General features: G+C 43.4%; 1 protein-coding gene across 2 annotated transcripts in view; it reads right to left on the bottom strand.

The window, feature by feature from the left end:
• Positions 1-17,058, bottom strand: part of COL11A1 (collagen type XI alpha 1 chain) — a 700,769-nt gene that overhangs the window by 214,319 nt on the left and 469,392 nt on the right. For both annotated transcript variants that reach the window (XM_030205574.1, XM_030205575.1), the window contains one exon: positions 4,673-4,780. In XM_030205574.1, coding sequence (XP_030061434.1) covers positions 4,673-4,780 — 108 coding nt within the window. The remainder of the gene's footprint in view (positions 1-4,672; positions 4,781-17,058) is intronic.

Here is a 17,058-nt window from a genome sequence, read left to right as displayed (position 1 = left end):
GTCCACACTTCCAATGCAGATGTTTTTTCTACCAGTTACACTAGCATTTTATAAAGTCAAATAGGCACCCACTTATCATTATAAAATTGACTACAAATAGTCACCAGAGAACATGCTTAAAACAGGTGTCCCCTTATAAAATTACCCTCATTAGTCCTGGAAGTAATTCTATAACATAGCTGCTAAAATTTACGAGCTCCTTAGGCAATTACAGGATTGGAATAATGGCATTTACATGTGTATATATGCGTAAATGCCAAAGTTCCACTTAAGCATTATTTTGTAAATACCCACTTAAGTTTTAGACTACATACTATACAATGCTGAGTATTCGAACACCGATCAACCGGATGTCCAATTATCTGGATCGGCAGTCTGTGTGTGTCTGTCGGTGTCGGAGTTCTTGCTGGTGAGTCAGCTGGTGCGATGAGGGTTTCGGTACTGTTGCAACGAGTGGGTCCTTGCATGCCGGGAGGTGGATGGGTTAGTGTGGAGCGTGGGGGTTTGTGGGAGAGAGTGCAGCCCCGCAAATCTTTGCACTTGTGATTTTTTGAGAGGTTAATTAATTTATGAAATCTTCACATTTTTGCTGCATCGGGTAAAGGTTTGTCCAATCATCTGAATTTATGATTACCCAGACCACCACCTGCCGAGGATGGTCCAGATAATCGGAATCGTACTGTATTTGAAAAGGTGGAGTTGGAACAGTGTTCAAACGTATGCATGTAATTTACAGAATAATGTAAGATATTTGTGTATCAATGATATTTAGGGGCAAGTTATCAATGTGGACTATGGTTAAGATGGGCTACTTTAGCAGAGTCTCATTGCATAGAATGGGACCCTGTGCTAAAATAGCATAACTTGAGGTAAAATAGCTCATCTTAATGGTAGGTCACATTGATAACTTGCCTCCTTAGCCATGGGCATTTACACCATCTTTATGGCTGGCATAAGTGTTTGTACTTAACTTTTAGGCATATATATACCCAGTTAAGCTAGTACTCGTAAAGGAATGTAGATGACTATATTCCCTTATAGAATAGGCTCCTACCAGGTTCTCTCTTGGTGCCTAACTGTAAGCATCTTGTTATAGAAAAGCCCTGCATGTATAATTTTCCCAAGGGGAATACTGGTGTGAGGTGGAATGGCAGGGGTGGGAAGTAGTCCTTTGAAAACTGGCATGATGGCACCCGTGAGCCTGCAGGGTACCCAGAACTACTGAAGATTACTTTCCTTTTAATATTACATCCAAAGAAAAACAAGATATTGTGTGCCCAATATTCAAAGGATGCATGCTTCTAAATTGACCTTTTGGAAAATTTACTAGGGATGTAGAGGGGCATAATCAAGCGTCGCCGGTGAAATAGATCGCCAGCGATCTATTTTGGCGGCGGCGCAACAGCTGGCCGGAACCGTATTATCGAAAAAAATGGCCAGCCATCTTTTTTTTCGATAATACGGTTTAGCCCAGCCAAATGCCAGAGTTTGCCGGGTTTGAGATCGCTGGTTTTGTTTTTCAGCGATAATGGAAAAAAATGCTGACCATCTCAAACCTGGCGAAATTCAAGGCATTTGGTCATGGGAGGAGTCAGCATTTTTAGTGCACTGGTCCCCCTTACATGCCAGGGCACCCTAGGGGGCACTACTAAAAATGTTTAAAAAATACAAACAAAGTTTCCAGGTGCATAGCTCCCTTACCGTGGGTACTGAGCCCCCCCCCCAAATCCTCCCCAAACCCACTCCCCACACCTCTACTCCATTACCATAGCCCTTATGGGTGAAGGGGGGCACTTACATGTGGGTACAGTGGGTTTTGGGGGGGTTTGGAGGGCTCAACACTTAGCACCACAAGTGTAACAGGTTGGGGGGGGGGGTGGACCTGGGTCTGCCTGCCTGAAGTGCACTGCACCCATTAAAAACTGCTCCAGGGACTTGCATACTGCTGTCAGGGACCTGGGTATGACATTTGAGGCTGGCATAGAGGCTGGGAAAAAAAGTGCTTTATTTTTATTTTTTTCGTGTGGGAGGGGGTTGGTGACCACTGGGGGAGTATGGAGAGGTCATCCCCCATTCCCTCCAGTGGTCATCTGGTCAGTTGGGGCACCTTCTTGAGGCTTGGTCATGAAAATAAAAGGACCAAGTAAACCTGGCGAAATACTGCTTAACACCGTTTTTTTTCCATTATCCGCGAAAGCCGGCCATCTGGTAGCCACACCCATGCCCACCCATGTCCCTCCTTCGTTTTGCTGGCGACACGCCCCTTTGAACTTTCGCCGGCGAGGCGACAGGAAAGCGGCAATGCTGTCAAAAAAGCAGCTTTCGATTATACCAATTTTGCCGCTTTTCCGAGATCGCCGGCCATCTCCCGATTTATGTTGGAAGATGGCCGGCGATCACTTTCGAAAATAAGCCTGATAGCCGCATATGTCGAAATTCAGAAATGAAGTGACCATGGGTTGCCGCTTAAGATAGGACTGTGTTTTATACAGTCCCATTTATGCGGTTACCCTGGCTGGTTAAGTGCTGAATATTGGCACTTAACTGGCCAAATGCTGACTGACTCCGGGAACACTTCCAGAATAGCCGGTTTTCCCTTATTCACTAACTGCAAATCTTCAGTGGCTATAACCACTTAAGTGCCACTGAAAATTAGTGGATAGCCCTGAACAAGCAATTTAACTGGTCAACGGCCATTTCTGGCCAGTTACATCATTTTAGATATCAGCCATCAAACTCCTAAATTTAGGAGCATAAAAAGTGTGTGACAATAGAGGTGGATTTAGGGTGGGGATAAAGTTAGGAGCTTAGAACTGATTTTCAGCACGAAGGACCAGATTCTATATATGTTGCCTGAAAAAAGGGCACAGAAGGAAAACACACAGAGGGGCATAATTGAACGAAAACGTCTATCTCCATGGACGTTTATCTCCGAGAACGGGTCCGTGAAGGGGCGGACCGAACCGTATTTTCGAAAAAAATAGACGTCCATGTTTTATTCGACAATTTGTGAGCTGGGCGTTTTTGTTTTTCAGTGATAATGGAAAATGAAAGCGCCCAGCTCAAAAACGAATAAATCCAAGGCATTTGTTCGTGGGAGGGGCCAGGAGTCATAGTGCACTGGTCCCCCTCACATGCCAGGACACCAACCGGGCACCCTAGGGGGCACTTTTACAAAAAAAAAAAAAAAAGGTAAAAGAGCTCCCAGGTGCATATCACCCTTCCCTTGTGTGTTGAGCCCCCCAAATCCCCCTCAAAACCCACTGCCCACAAGTCTACACCATTACTATAGCCCTAAGGGGTGAAGGGGGGCACCTACATGTGGGTACAGTGGGTTTGAGGGGGTTGGACGACTAAGCATTAAGCAGCACAATTGTAACAGGTGGGGGGGGGATGGGCCTGGGTCCACCTGCCTAAACTCCACTGCACCCCCTAACAACTGCTCCAGGGACCTGCATACTGCTGCCAGGGAGGTGGGTATGACATTTGAGGGTGAAAATAAAAAGTTGTGAAACATCATTTTTTGTGGTGGGAGGGGGTTAGTGACCACTGGGGGAGTCAGGGGAGGTCATCCCCGATTCCCTCTGGGGGTAATCTGGTCATTTAGGACACTTTTTGGGGCCTTATTCGTGAAAAAACAGGGTCCAGGAAAAGTGCCCTAAATTCTAGCTACAAACGCATACTTTTTTTCCATTATCGGCGAAAGGCACCCATCTCTCCTCGGCCGATAACCACGCCCCAGTTCCACCTTCGCCACGCCCCCGTCAACTTTGTACACTTCCGCGATGGAGTGCAGTTGAAAACGTCCAAAATCGGCTTTCCATTATACCGATTTATTCGTTTTTGTGAGATAAACGTCCATCTCCCGATTTGGGTCGAAATCTAGGCATTTTTCTCTTTCAATTATAAGGTGATTAGGCATGTTCTGTAAACCGCGCTGTTTACAGAATATGCCTAAATCCATCCACGTGACTATAATTTAGGCATAGCCATTTTACACCAATGAAAACCTGGTATAAATTCCCATGCCTAATTTTAGGTGTGGAGCAGGTTATTCTATAAACACTGCATGCAAATTTTTGGAATGCCCATGACCTGCCCATGCTCCTCCCACAGCCATGCCTCCTTCTATGAACCACATGGTAAACTTTACGCAGACTACGTTATAGAATATGCTTAGCAAGTAGTGCACATAAATTCTAATTATTGCCAATTAGTGCTATAATTGCTTCTTAGCATTCAATTATCTGTGCTGATTGGTTTGTTATCAATCAAGTTACACTCGCAAATCAGAAAATTCCCAGATTTGGGAGCGCAACTCTAGTTGCACTACATAGAATTTGAGGGTAAGCTCATAAATCTAGACAAATAAATGACAAGCCTAAGTTAAGTTCATAAGCATAACTTCAGCTCCTAATTAAGATGAATTTTCAGCTGAATGAAGGCTCTTAGGTTTAGCTAAAATAGGTCATAAATTTAGTAGCCTAACTTAGAAGCAGAAATTTAAGGGCTCAGCCTTTTTTTTTTTTAATATTGAGTCCTTGCTACTAGTGTATAAATATCAGTCCAGCAGTTGTATTGTTGCATGCACTTGCCATGCAGATGCTATACTGTGTTAACTAATAATGTGTTCGTATACATTGCATGTAATTTGTTTACCAAAAGAACATACCTTTGCCCCTTCTTTGCCTGCTGCACCTGGGAGGCCTTGTTCACCAGGGGGGCCAGGAGGACCAGGGTGACCTCTTTCACCAATTGGACCAGTTTCACCAGTAGGACCCTGAATATAAATGTAAATATATATTTATCCCAGTGCAATAGCTTGAAAAATGGCAGATTATTTTATTTTGCTCCAGAAATAAATGTATCTTCTGATATTCACATATTCAACCTATCAGATCTGCCATCTCTGCATCTCATCCATCCCTCTTCAACTCCTTTCCCTCATTTCATGCTCTCAGCTTCAAACTTCAGTACCCCCCCCCCCCCCCACTTTTCTTACTCTATTTACCCCCAATCTATCTCTTATCATCTTTCCAAATTCATCTCTCAATTCCGCTTCTGTTTCTTCTCTGTTTTGGTTCACCTTCTCACCATTTCCTTCACTTTTCTTGTGAAATTGTGACACTGAGAATTTCCATCGGGAGATTTGTTTCTTAGCAACCATGTTTGATAGAAGGGCAGTAAAGGTCGATTGTTATTCCCTCTGTGAAATCGCCACATCCTAACCCCCTATACAGCGATTAGGATTTCCAACTGACATACAATGTTAAACTGAGCAGATGCTGAAATAAGTAAAAATTGGCAATATAAAAATCGGGTTTGAATATCTTCCTCTCAAGGCTAACCAACTGTTTAAAGAACTTATAGCTAACAGGCAACAGGACTTCAGGGACTGGGATGAAATGCAGCGTGAAACACTTTCCCAGTGTTTCTAATTCTCCAACCTCTTCTGCAGGGACACAGTGAATCACAAACATGCTGCTATGCTCTCTGATCCTTGGCTCCTCCTGTGTTTCTCCCCTTCCATAAGTAGTCTACTTAATGGGGACAAGGAAAGGAATAAACACTTGCAGCAGCTGCTCTTCTCTGCTTCTGGAATGGAACTCTAGACTCTACCCTACCAATGGAGAGGTGGAAGAAGAGGAGGAAGAGGAGGAGGAGGAGGAGGACGTAGCTATCCCCTAACACAACTCAGGTGAGCTATGAGTGATTTGTGGAAAAAAAAGAGGACATGAATGCCAAAAGGGGAGTGATGGAATAAGAGTAAGATGAGGGGGTATATCCTGGGAGAGTGACATGATGAGGAGGTGGTGAATGCAGAGTAGGAGATGAATAGGGGTGGGGTGGGGTGAATGTGAGGGATGGCGAGTCAAGAGGAGAGATCAAATGCTATAAAAGTGTTGGGGGGAGGGGAGATGGTTAAAATAATGGAGGCCAATATAATAACTTTTTTTGAGATTTTCAACAGGTTAATGATCTTGTTTGTATACAATTTTGCTAACCAAGCAAGTGAACTGGGCAACAAATTTTATACACATTTTTGCCACTGGAAAAGGCCCAGAAAAAGACAGCACTTCTTCAGGAGTAATTATCTTCTTTGCAAAGAAACTATTGGGCTTATTTTCGAAAGAGAAGGGTGCCCATCTTCCGACACAAAATTGGGAGATGGGCGTCCTTCTCTCAGGGTTGCCCAAATCGGCATAATTGAAAATCGATTTTGGGTGTCCTCAACTGCTTTTGTCGCGGGGACGATCAAAGTTCACGGGGGGCGTGTCGGAAGCGTAGCGAAGGCTGGACCGGGGCATACTTAAGAGATGGGCATCCTCAGTCGATAATGGAAAAAAGAAGGGCGTCCCTGATGAGCACTTGGCCGACTTTACTTGGTCCATTTTTTTCTTAAGACCAAGCCATGAAAAGGTGCCCAAACTGACCAGATGACCAATGGAGGGAATTGGGGATGAGCTCCCCTTACTCCCCCAGTTGTCACCAACCCCCTCCCACACTAAAAAAATAAACTTAAAAAAATATTTTTGCCAGCCTTTATGCCAGCCTCAAATGTCATACCCAGCTCCATGACAGCAGTATGCAGGTCCCTGGAGCAGTTTTAGTGGGTGCAGTGCACTTCAGGCAGGCGGACCCAGGCCTATCCCCCCCTACCTGTTACACTTGTGGTGGAAAATGTAAGCCCTTCAAAACCCACAACAAACCCACTGTACCCACATGTAGGTGCCCCCTTTACCCCTTAGGGCTATGGTAGTGTTGTACAGTTCTGGGGAGTGGGTTTTTGTGGGGGTTTGGGGTCTCAGCACACAAGGTAAGGGAGCTATACACCTGGGAGCAATTTCTGAAGTCCACTGCAGTGCCCCCTAGGGTGCCCGGTTGGTGTCCTGGCAAGTGAGGGGGACCAGTGCACTACAAATGCTGGCTCCTCCCACGACCAAATGGCTTGGATTTGGTTGTTTCTGAGATTGGCGTCCTCGGTTTCCATTATCGCTGAAAACTGAGGACGACTATCTCTAAGGACGACCATCTCTAAGGTCGACCTAAATGTTGAGATTTGGGTGTCCCCGACTGTATTATCGAAACACCCATCTTGTTTCGATAATACGGGTTTCCCCGCCCCTTCACGGAGCCATCCTGCAAGGATGGCCCCATGAAACTTGGGCACCCCGTTCGATTATGCCCCTCTATGTGATGACATTTTTATGTATGAATGTTAACAACATTTAAAATTAATGAGCTGCTTTGCATATGTCTTTATCACAACAGCTCATTCATTTTTAATCCAAATAAACGTTTGCACATCAAGGACTATATGCCCAGGTTTATGACTGTGAAGGAGAAATTTGTAAAAACTTGCTCAATGTTTTGCTTAGTAAGTGCGAGAGGCCTGTATTAGGGATTTCTGTGCATTTTAGCATGTGAAGCCATATTTGAAGCAATTTCTATATCAGACCCAAAAAGAAAAGGGTGTTCGGTGAAAAGGGCAGGAGTAGAAGTTTCACATGAAAAATCTTTGGCCCCCTCAGCACTGGCAATCCTAACAATCACACCCCATTATCACTGTTATGCACACTTGCATAACATCACATACTGTCATGGCTTCATTTGTTTTAATATGACTACTCATGGAAATAGCAGAAGCAGAGAAGAGCAGTTGCCCTGAGTGTTTATTCCTTTCCATGTCCCCATTAAACAGACTACCCATGGAAGGGGAAAAAAGCAGGAGGAAACAAGGATCAGAGAGCACAGTAGCATGTCCTTGCTCCACTATGTCCCTGCAGAGGAGGCTGAAGAATTAGTAGTACTGGTAAATGTTGTATAGGTATAAAGTTTTATAGTTTGGCTATACATCTTTGCATGCGAAGGTGCCAGTTTGGATGGTTTACTGACATAATCAGGGAGTTCATAGAAGCTAGCACTCTAGCTTAAACATTAATCTACTGACACTGGCTAAAATTGACGTAGAGACCCATTGTTTATGCTTTGTGTACACATCTTGACATATACACAAAAGAGAAGTTGAATATAATCTGTTTTAAAAAGAAAAGAAGATTACATCTGAAAAATTCAATCCTACTTTTGACACACTTATGTTATTATTTCCACACCACGGGAAATGACACTTTAATACAGTAGGTGCATGATGGGATAACAGAGTTCATGGAGATAATGGAAAAACTATGTAATATTCACACTCTAAAAAGTGTTCATAAACCAGAAAACTGACACATAACACATTCATTTATTTGATAATGTTGCTTATTAGCAGAACCACAGGACAGTCAAGAGTAGTTTAGATACAGTATGCTATGTTTAAATCATTTTTATTGATTCCAAAAGGACAACCAAGAACACAGGTACAACAAAAAGCAGAGATCAACAATACAGTGTAAACGCCATCCCCTTACCACCCCTCTACATCCCACCAACCCCCATCCCCCCATCTTCTCTGTTGTCTCTAATGCTCCTATAGTGATGCTTTAACAGTAAGTTGCCAAGAAATGCTAAGTCGCACAATCAAGTGTTAATAAACAAATCAAGGAAAGTTTGAAATTCTACTACACGCCACCATCCCTAAAGTAATCTAAAACAAATTCTCCCCGTGGTGAATCCACATCCAAAATATCATAGCATTCCATGGTAAGCAATTGCATCATTTGTATTCCCCATAATGCCAGTGAAGGAGAATCTGCCATAATCCATACCAGTAAAATACTTTTCTGCACCATCAGTACAGCTCTCGTCAAAAATGATTGCAGTCCCCTCGGGGTAGGGCAATTTATATGATACTGACCAAACAACACAGGTAATATTTATACCCTACGCCGCCACTGTAGATGAATAAAATCCAGCACATTCATCCAGAATTCCATCACGGGGGGGGGTGGGGGGGGGGGGGGATAACCAAAACATGTGGCCCAAGGTAGCCTTGTTAGCCTTGCACTTCAGGTAACAACCATGAGGTTACAAAGAAGCTTTGGAAGCTCGGTGTGATGAAACATAAAGGCACAATAAAAAGTTGTATTCTAATTCCCACAAGGTAACATTATGGGTAAATTTCCTTCCACCAAGCAAGCATTGGTACAGTATGCTATATAACCTTAATGTCTACAAGACTACAGAATATATTTTTTAGACCCTAAACCATTTTAAAGGTTCCAACATGTACTTTCCTATATTTCTTCATGAAAAAAAACAGGCTCTGGGCTAGATTGATGGGGAGCCAAAAGTATCATGGTGCAAGCCATCCTGGCAACCTGTTTTTCACTTCATCCCTAGTTTTTCTTTTCACCTAAGCAGTCAGCAAGAAATTCAAGGCAAAGAGGTTTTGATGAACACCAAAAATGAACACTACACCAAATTATGGTAAAAAAATACAGAAAATATAAACATTATTATGCGTGTCAGGTCGCTTCACTAAAATCTTTGTTGTGGTTCTTCAACAGAGCTCTTCAACATTACCCCTGGCCATCTTCTTCTTCTTTGGAGTTGGATAAAGGATTTGGATACCAGGGTAGGAGAAGGGATAGAGGTATATAAACAAATAGGAATAAAAGCGGGGTGAGCAGATGATGCATTTTCTTTCCCTTTCCTCTAAGCAACCAAACACCTGTTTCCTTGGCAAAGTTCTAGTCCTCTGTGTAATCCCCTGGACTATTGGAAAAGAGGGTAATAATAAAAACAAAACTGGATAGATTCCCCAGGGGATTACTAGAGGGAGAATTAACTCCTCCAAATTCAAGATTAAACGAGCAACTACGTGATATTATATACTTGATCATGGTCTTTCTTTGGTGTTTCTGGGACAGAGACCGTAGAAATCCACTTGGCTCTGCCCTTATGTTCCAACTACTGGAGTTGCTGTCAAAGCCCACTCTATCCTATCCGAATTTGTCTTGTCATTAGCGGGACACAGACTGTAAAAGTCTGCCTGATACTGTCCTCACGTTTTAAATTACTGGAGTTTCTGTCAAAGCTCTTTCTAGTTTATCCTACAACCAAATAGCTATATGCAGGACTCAGACCGTACAAGCCAGACCAGCACTGGACTTAGTTGATATGGTCAGAGTTGCCATCTAAATACCACTTGACATGCAAATACATATTGTCAGCAGGTCACCCTTCTGCTCTTTGGCCCAGGTTGACCCTGCTTAGCAGACATGCTTCACTGCTGATCTTTCTCCCTTGCAGCACCAGTTGATTTCAATTCCTCACCCTTCTGCCACCGCTTCCTCACAGGACTGCTTCTTTTAGTTTGCCGTTCAATAATGACCCCCAACAAACAGACAGAAACTCCAACAGTCTTATAATAAAGGGATTCACTTTTATTCACAGCCGTTCAATTGTAGTGAATTCAGCAACACAGCACAACAATCTCAATTTGCAGTCTTTGACAAGTTCATGTTCACAATGCCAAACAGAGATTTCCTGTTAATTCCCTGAGTATAGTTCAATGACCTTTACCCCTCTCTCTTTTACTCTGTTAGTTGCTAGGTATCAAGTTCCATAGCAGCTCCTTGCAAGACACACAATATTTATTTATTTATTGCATTTGTATCCCACATTTTCCCACCTCTTTGCAGGCTCAATGAGGCTTACAATACATCGTGGTAAGTGGAAATACAGTTAGAAAATATACAATTACTGGTACAGAAGGATCTTGGGTAACATTATAATAAGAGACATGATAGTATAACAAGCAGATATAGTAAGACAGTTCTGAATATATATGGAGGAGTTATATATGTTCATATTTGCTACTCTTTGTGGTACGCCTTGTTAAAGAGATGGGTCTTCAATAGTTTGCGGAAGTTAGTTAGTTCGTAGATCGTTTTTAGGTTGCACGGTAATGCATTCCATAGCTGTGTGCTCAGGTAGGTAAAGCTAGACGCATGCATTAGTTTGTATTTTAGGCCTTTGCAGTTGGGGACGTGCAGATTAAGGAATGTGTGGGATGATCTTTTAGCATTCCTGGGTGGTAGGTCTATCGAGTCTGACATGTAGGCTGGTGCATCTCCGTGAATGATTTTGTGAACTAGAGTGCATATTTTGAACGTGATGCGTTCTTTCAGTGGGAGCCAGTGTAACTTTTCTCATAGGGGTTTAGCACTTTCATATTTTGTTTTACCGAATATGAGTCTTGCTGCAGTGTTCTGGGCTGTCTGAAGTTTCTTGATTATTTGCTCTTTGCAGCTGGCATAGAGTGCATTGCGATAGTCTAGATGGCTGAGCACCATTGATTGTACAAGGTTATGGAAAACGGTTCTTGGGAAGAAAGGTCTTACTCTTTTTAATTTCCACATTGAATGGAACATCTTCTTGGTTGTATTTTTCGCGTGACTTTCCAGTGTTAGGTGTCGATCGATGGTAACTCCAAGAATTTTTAGGATGTTTGAAATTGGCAGGTTCAGATTTGGTGTATTGATGGTAGTGGATTTGTTTGTGTTATGTTGTGAAGTGAGTATTAGGCATTGGGTTTTTTCTGCGTTAAGTTTTAGCTTAAATGCATCCGCCCATGAGTGCATGATATGAAGACTTTGGTTGATTTCAATGGTGATTTCCTTTAGATCTTGTTTAAATGGGATGTAGATCGTTACGTCATCTGCTTATATATATGGGTTGAGGTTTTGGTTTGATATATCCCCTATTAGGATTAAGGGTTGATAATAGTTTGGCCAAGGGTATCATCATTAAGTTGAATAGAGTCGGCGAGAGGGGGGATCCCTGTGGAACTCCACATTCAGGTATCCATGAGGCTGAAGTAGTCGAGTTAGATGTCACTTGGTATGATTGTGTGGTTAGGAATCCCTTGAACCAGTTGAGAACATTACCTCCAATTCCAAAGTACTCAAGGATGTGTAATAGTATTCCATGATCAACCATTTCAAAGGCGCTTGACATGTCAAATTGTAGGAGTAATATGTTCTTTCCAGTTGCAATCATTTGTTTGAATTTAGTCATGAGTGCAACTAGTACTGTTTCAGTACTGTGGTTAGACCTAAATCCTGACTGGGAGTTGTGGAGTATTGAGAATTTGTTTAGGTAATCTGTAAATTGTTTGGTTACCATTCCTTCCGTAAGTTTGATTATTAAGGGAATGGATGCTACTGGCCTGTAGTTGGTTATTTCACTGGCACTTTTCTTTGTGTCTTTGGGTATGGGGGTGAGTACTATGTTTCCTTTCTCCTTCGGAAAGAGTCCATTTTGTAGCATGTAATTTAAGTGTTTCATTATGTCTGTTATAAATTGTTGAGGAGCAGACGTCATAAGGTTGTTTGGACATATGTCTAGTTTACAGTTAGATTTAGCAAATCTTTTGAGCGTTTGAGAAATGGCATCCTCTGATAATGTCTCGAAGTTGGTCCATGTTCTGTCTGCTGGGTATACGCCAGGGTCTGGGTCTAAACAGTCGAGGAGTTCTGCATAGTCGATGGTACTGACAGGTATCTTAAGTCGCAATTGTACGATTTTCTCGTTGAAATATCTTGCGAGATTGTCTGCTCCCGGTGTGTCTTTATTGTTGGTTGTGACTGGTGTGGTATCTAGTAGTTTGTTCACAAGTTGGAAGAGTTTATGTGTGTCTTTGTAATTTGGTCCAATTTCAGTTTTGTAATATAATTTAACTTCTCATACCCTTAGCCTTCTTAAGCACTTGCTGCCACAGGTTTCTTCCCAGCTATATCAATCCTGTCCTCCCCTTTCCAGACAGTTGAGGCAATACCTTAGCCAGGAAGCTCTTCACCTTAACACCAGCAGTCTGTGCACATGCTGCCACCTCCATTCTCTCCTCTTCATTCTCCTCCTTTTTATCCGATTCCATCTCCTCTACTTCCTCCCAGGGTTCCCTCAGCTGCTCTTCATCACCCTGATCAGAGACCATCTCCCAATCCTGCTCCTCCCCCTCTTGTGTTGGGTCAGGTGCATTGTGGGAATCATGGTTCCTAGGCTCGTCCTTTCTTCTAATTGGTCTCTTGACCACCAGAGGGCGCATTCCCCGTCTATAAGGGATCTGCGCATGTCTTGTACTCCCTCCCCGGGGCTGCTCTCGCTTTCCCTGAGACCGTCCTCTCAGTAACCCCTTACAATATGCAACCCTTTAAGTTTTGTTTTTTCTAAATACCATTCATTTTCTAAATAGAGATCCTCTGTGTTCATCTCACGCCTTTTAAAATTCCACCACAGTTTCTTTCTCCACCACCTCATTCCAGGCATCAACCACCCTCTCCGTGAAAAAGAATTTTCTGAAATTACTCCTTAGTCTACCACCCCACAACCTCAATTCATGTCCTCTAGTTTTACCATTTTCCCTTCTCTGGAAAATATTTGTTTCTATATTAATACCTTTCAAGTATTTAATCATCTGTATCATACCTCCCCTGTCCCTCCTTTCCTCTAGGTATACATATTCAGGTCTTCCAGTCTATTCTCATATGTCTATAAGTTACAGAAGTACGCTGGGGATACACCTGCATTCTTTTCTGCTATGCCTAAGTCTATATCTCTCTTGCAGTTAAGTGTTAAGGCACTTATGTGTTCTATTATAGAATAGCATGTTGTGTATGTGCCAATTTTCTCATACCCAGTTATAGAATTGCACTGATTGGACTAGATTCTATATATTGTGCCTAAAAATTGGGCACCAAAATGAAATTTGCCTAAGTGCATTCTATAAAGTATGCCTTAATTTAGGCATATTTTATCGAATAAGCCTAAATTTCCATGCGATATATAGAATACACTGAGCAGCCATGACAGCACCTAACTCTAAGCGCAGCCATTTATTCCAAGTAAAATTTGGTGTAAATACTGATGCCTAAGATAGGTGCAGAGCAGATGTATTCTATAACCCTGTATGTAGTTTTAACACCCATGACCTGCCCATTCTACACCTATAGCCATGCCCCCTTATCAGCAGCATGCATTAAAATTTACGCACACCACTTTGCAAAATACGCTTAGCAGGTAGTGTGTGTAAATTCAAATTAATGCCAATCAGTGCTGATAATTGCTTGTTAACATCCAATTATCAGCACTGATTAACTTGTTAACTAATTAAGTTATCTGCATTGTTATGAAATACACTTTGATTTCCACACAGAAATCTCGGCGTGATACATAGAATCCAGGGGATAATGTGGAACAGTATGCGTAATGACAAGAATATATGTACTTTTATGTGACACAGGTGTTGGCATATGTGGGGTCAAATTTTGGGCAGAATGTAGGCAGAGACGCGATTCACACACATGGGGGAAAATTCAATTAATGTTGGGATGATCCCATTAAGCTAGTATTCATAAAGGGTGCTCTGCAAATGTCTTGTCCACAATGTCAGTGAGCCCTTAGGTCCCGTAAGGCCCCAAAGGACCTCAAAGGACAGCCGAGCAACCCCGAATCTTCACCCGCGGCGACCGCCGTTCACCAGGGGTTGAGCCCCCAGCTGCAGGCGGTCAGCAGGACTGCTGGAACTGCGGGGTTGACGGACTGACCTGGCTGGAGTCGGGAGGTGTGGGCCCTAGCCAGCAGCAGTCAGGTTCAAAGCAAGTCTCTGGGCCGGTGGCTAGCAATCAGTAGTCAGGTTCAAAGCAAGTCTCTGGACAGGTGGCTAGCAATCAGTAGTCAGGTTCAAAGCAAGTCTCTGGACAGGCGGCTAGCAAACAGTAGTCAGGTTCAAGGCAAATCTCTGGGCAGGCGGCTAGCAATCAGTAGTCAGGTTCAAAGCAAGTCTCTGGACAGGCGGCTAGCAAACAGTAGTCAGGTTCAAAGCAAGTCTCTGGAAAGGCGGCTAGCAAACAGTAGTCAGGTTCAAAGCAAGTCTCTGGGCAGAACCAGGAAGTAACAACCGGAACAACGGAGCGGGCTTCGGGAACAGAACCTGAAGCAAAGTATCTGCTTAGATTCCATCTTTAAATATCGAGCCCCATTAGCCGCCCCACCCTCAAGGGAGAAAACCACCAATCCGGCCCCGGGAATCGGCAGAGCCCTTCGGATTGGCTCTGCCCGATCCCCCAGGCGGAGCCACTGCCTCGGCCCTCCAATCTGGCGCTTTGTAGGCGGAGCTCCAGGTCCCCCGGCTCTGGAGGGAGGGAGACACCGACCCTAGCATACTAGCGCTGCCATCTTGGGCGGCGTGAACCTCGCCTCCACACCCGGTGACAAAGAGACCGGTGGTCACCATCGCCATCCGCCGGTCTCGGCCCGACCCGCCATCTCCGCGGCAGCGCCCACCCTCACGCTGGAGCCTCCGGGCAGCCATCCCGCGCCGCGGAGGATGCTGGCTCCTGCCCCCCCGCAGCGGAAGAGCAGGTAGGAGCGCGGGACGCGACAGCAAAACCCGATCTTTACAGAATATTAGATTAGTGCATTTCTGGGGAATTTCTATAAATGATGCCCAAATTTGAGCATTAAGCAAAACTCACACTCACCGGTATTCTATAAACAGTGCTCCAAGTTGGGTGCCATTTATAGAATAGTGTGTACCTCCAGGATCTGCACCCAACTTTTAGGCGTGAGCATTTACTGAAAGCTGGCGTAAATTCTAGCGCATAACCTAGGCATGGATCCCCCAAATTCCATAATGCCATGTGCATTTCTACTGAATGCCCCTGACTCGCTTATGCCCCTCCCTTGGTCACGCCCCCCTTTCAGTTGCACGCTAAAGGATTTAGCGTGCATCTTTACAGAATACTGCATAGCAAGATGCACATGTAAATCCACATTTTTGCTAATTAATGCTAATAATTGATTGTTAGGGCCCAGTTATTAGCATTAATTGGCTCATTGACCAATTAAATTGCATCCACAACTTGGGCACATACTCAAATTTGCAAGTGCAATTTTGAGTACCATATATAGAATGTGGCCCTTCATGCCTAACTTTGGGTGTGAACATTTACGCCTCAGAAAGGCTGATGTAAATGCTCGTGCACAGCTGATGGCAGTTAGATGCTCAAATGCAGATATTCTATAGCATTGTGCCTAATTTCTTGGAATGCCCTTAACTCACCCATGCCTGTCCCACGACCATGGTCCCTTTGGAGTTGCATGCTATAAAATTTAGGCGTGCATGTTATAGAAAAGGGTGTAGGGCAAAGCCACACATAACTCCTAATTACTGTCAATTAAGTACTTGTTAACACTTAATTAGCTAATTAGTTTGTGCACAGATCTGTGATCTATGCCCAAAATTGCATGCCCAACATTGGGTGACCTATATAGGATCCAGCAGATTGTTTATATAATGTATGTCTACTGTACATTAGTACATTTACATTTCTTCCCAAGTAGGTATAAATGTATGCAAGTTCACTTTACTGATAATTTCTTCAGGATTGCACTTCTATTTTATAAAGACATGCAAGCATCTATGGTGCATGTTAGCTAAAGGGTGTTATGATCTAAAGCACTCCTAGCATGTGTGAAAATGCTTATCGCAAAGCATGTTAGTGTTTTGTAGTAACTTGTACCCTTCTCCTCCATCGCTAACTCCAGACTCCGTTCCTTTTATCTTGCCGCACCTTATGCCTGGAATAGACTCTCTGAGCCATTACGTCAAGCTCCATCACTGGCCGCCTTCAAATTCGGGCTAAAGGCCTACCTGTTTCATGCTGCTTTTAATTCCTAACCTGTCATCTGCTCGTAACCTTATCTTGTCTTCCTCTCTTTAATAATCCCTTTCCCTTATGTCCTATCTGTCTATCCTACCTTTATCCCTTATTTGTCCTTTCTGTCTGTCCTGACTTAGATTGTAAGCTCTTTTGAGCAGGGACTGTGTTTTTTCTTGTTAAATTGTAAAGCACTGCGTATGACTGGTAGCACTATAGAAATGATTTATGGTAGTAATAGTAGTAACTTGTTTGCGTGTGCTAAGTATACATTATTTATTTATTTTTTGTATTTATTTTCTGGAGGGAATGCATTGGGATGGAGAATGGGCATGAACACGCTATCCAGCTAGCGCATTCCGATTAGCGCACACTAACTGTTTTGCTTGTCCATTACGTGGGAGCTCTTAGCATCTCCTAAATAGGAGGTGGTAAGTGCTCCCTTGTC

Source organism: Microcaecilia unicolor, chromosome 6, assembly GCF_901765095.1.
Source record: "Microcaecilia unicolor chromosome 6, aMicUni1.1, whole genome shotgun sequence".
NCBI lineage: Eukaryota > Metazoa > Chordata > Amphibia > Gymnophiona > Siphonopidae > Microcaecilia > Microcaecilia unicolor.
The sequence above is the reverse complement of the archived record's forward strand: the minus strand, read 5'-3'. Positions and strand labels throughout refer to the sequence as shown.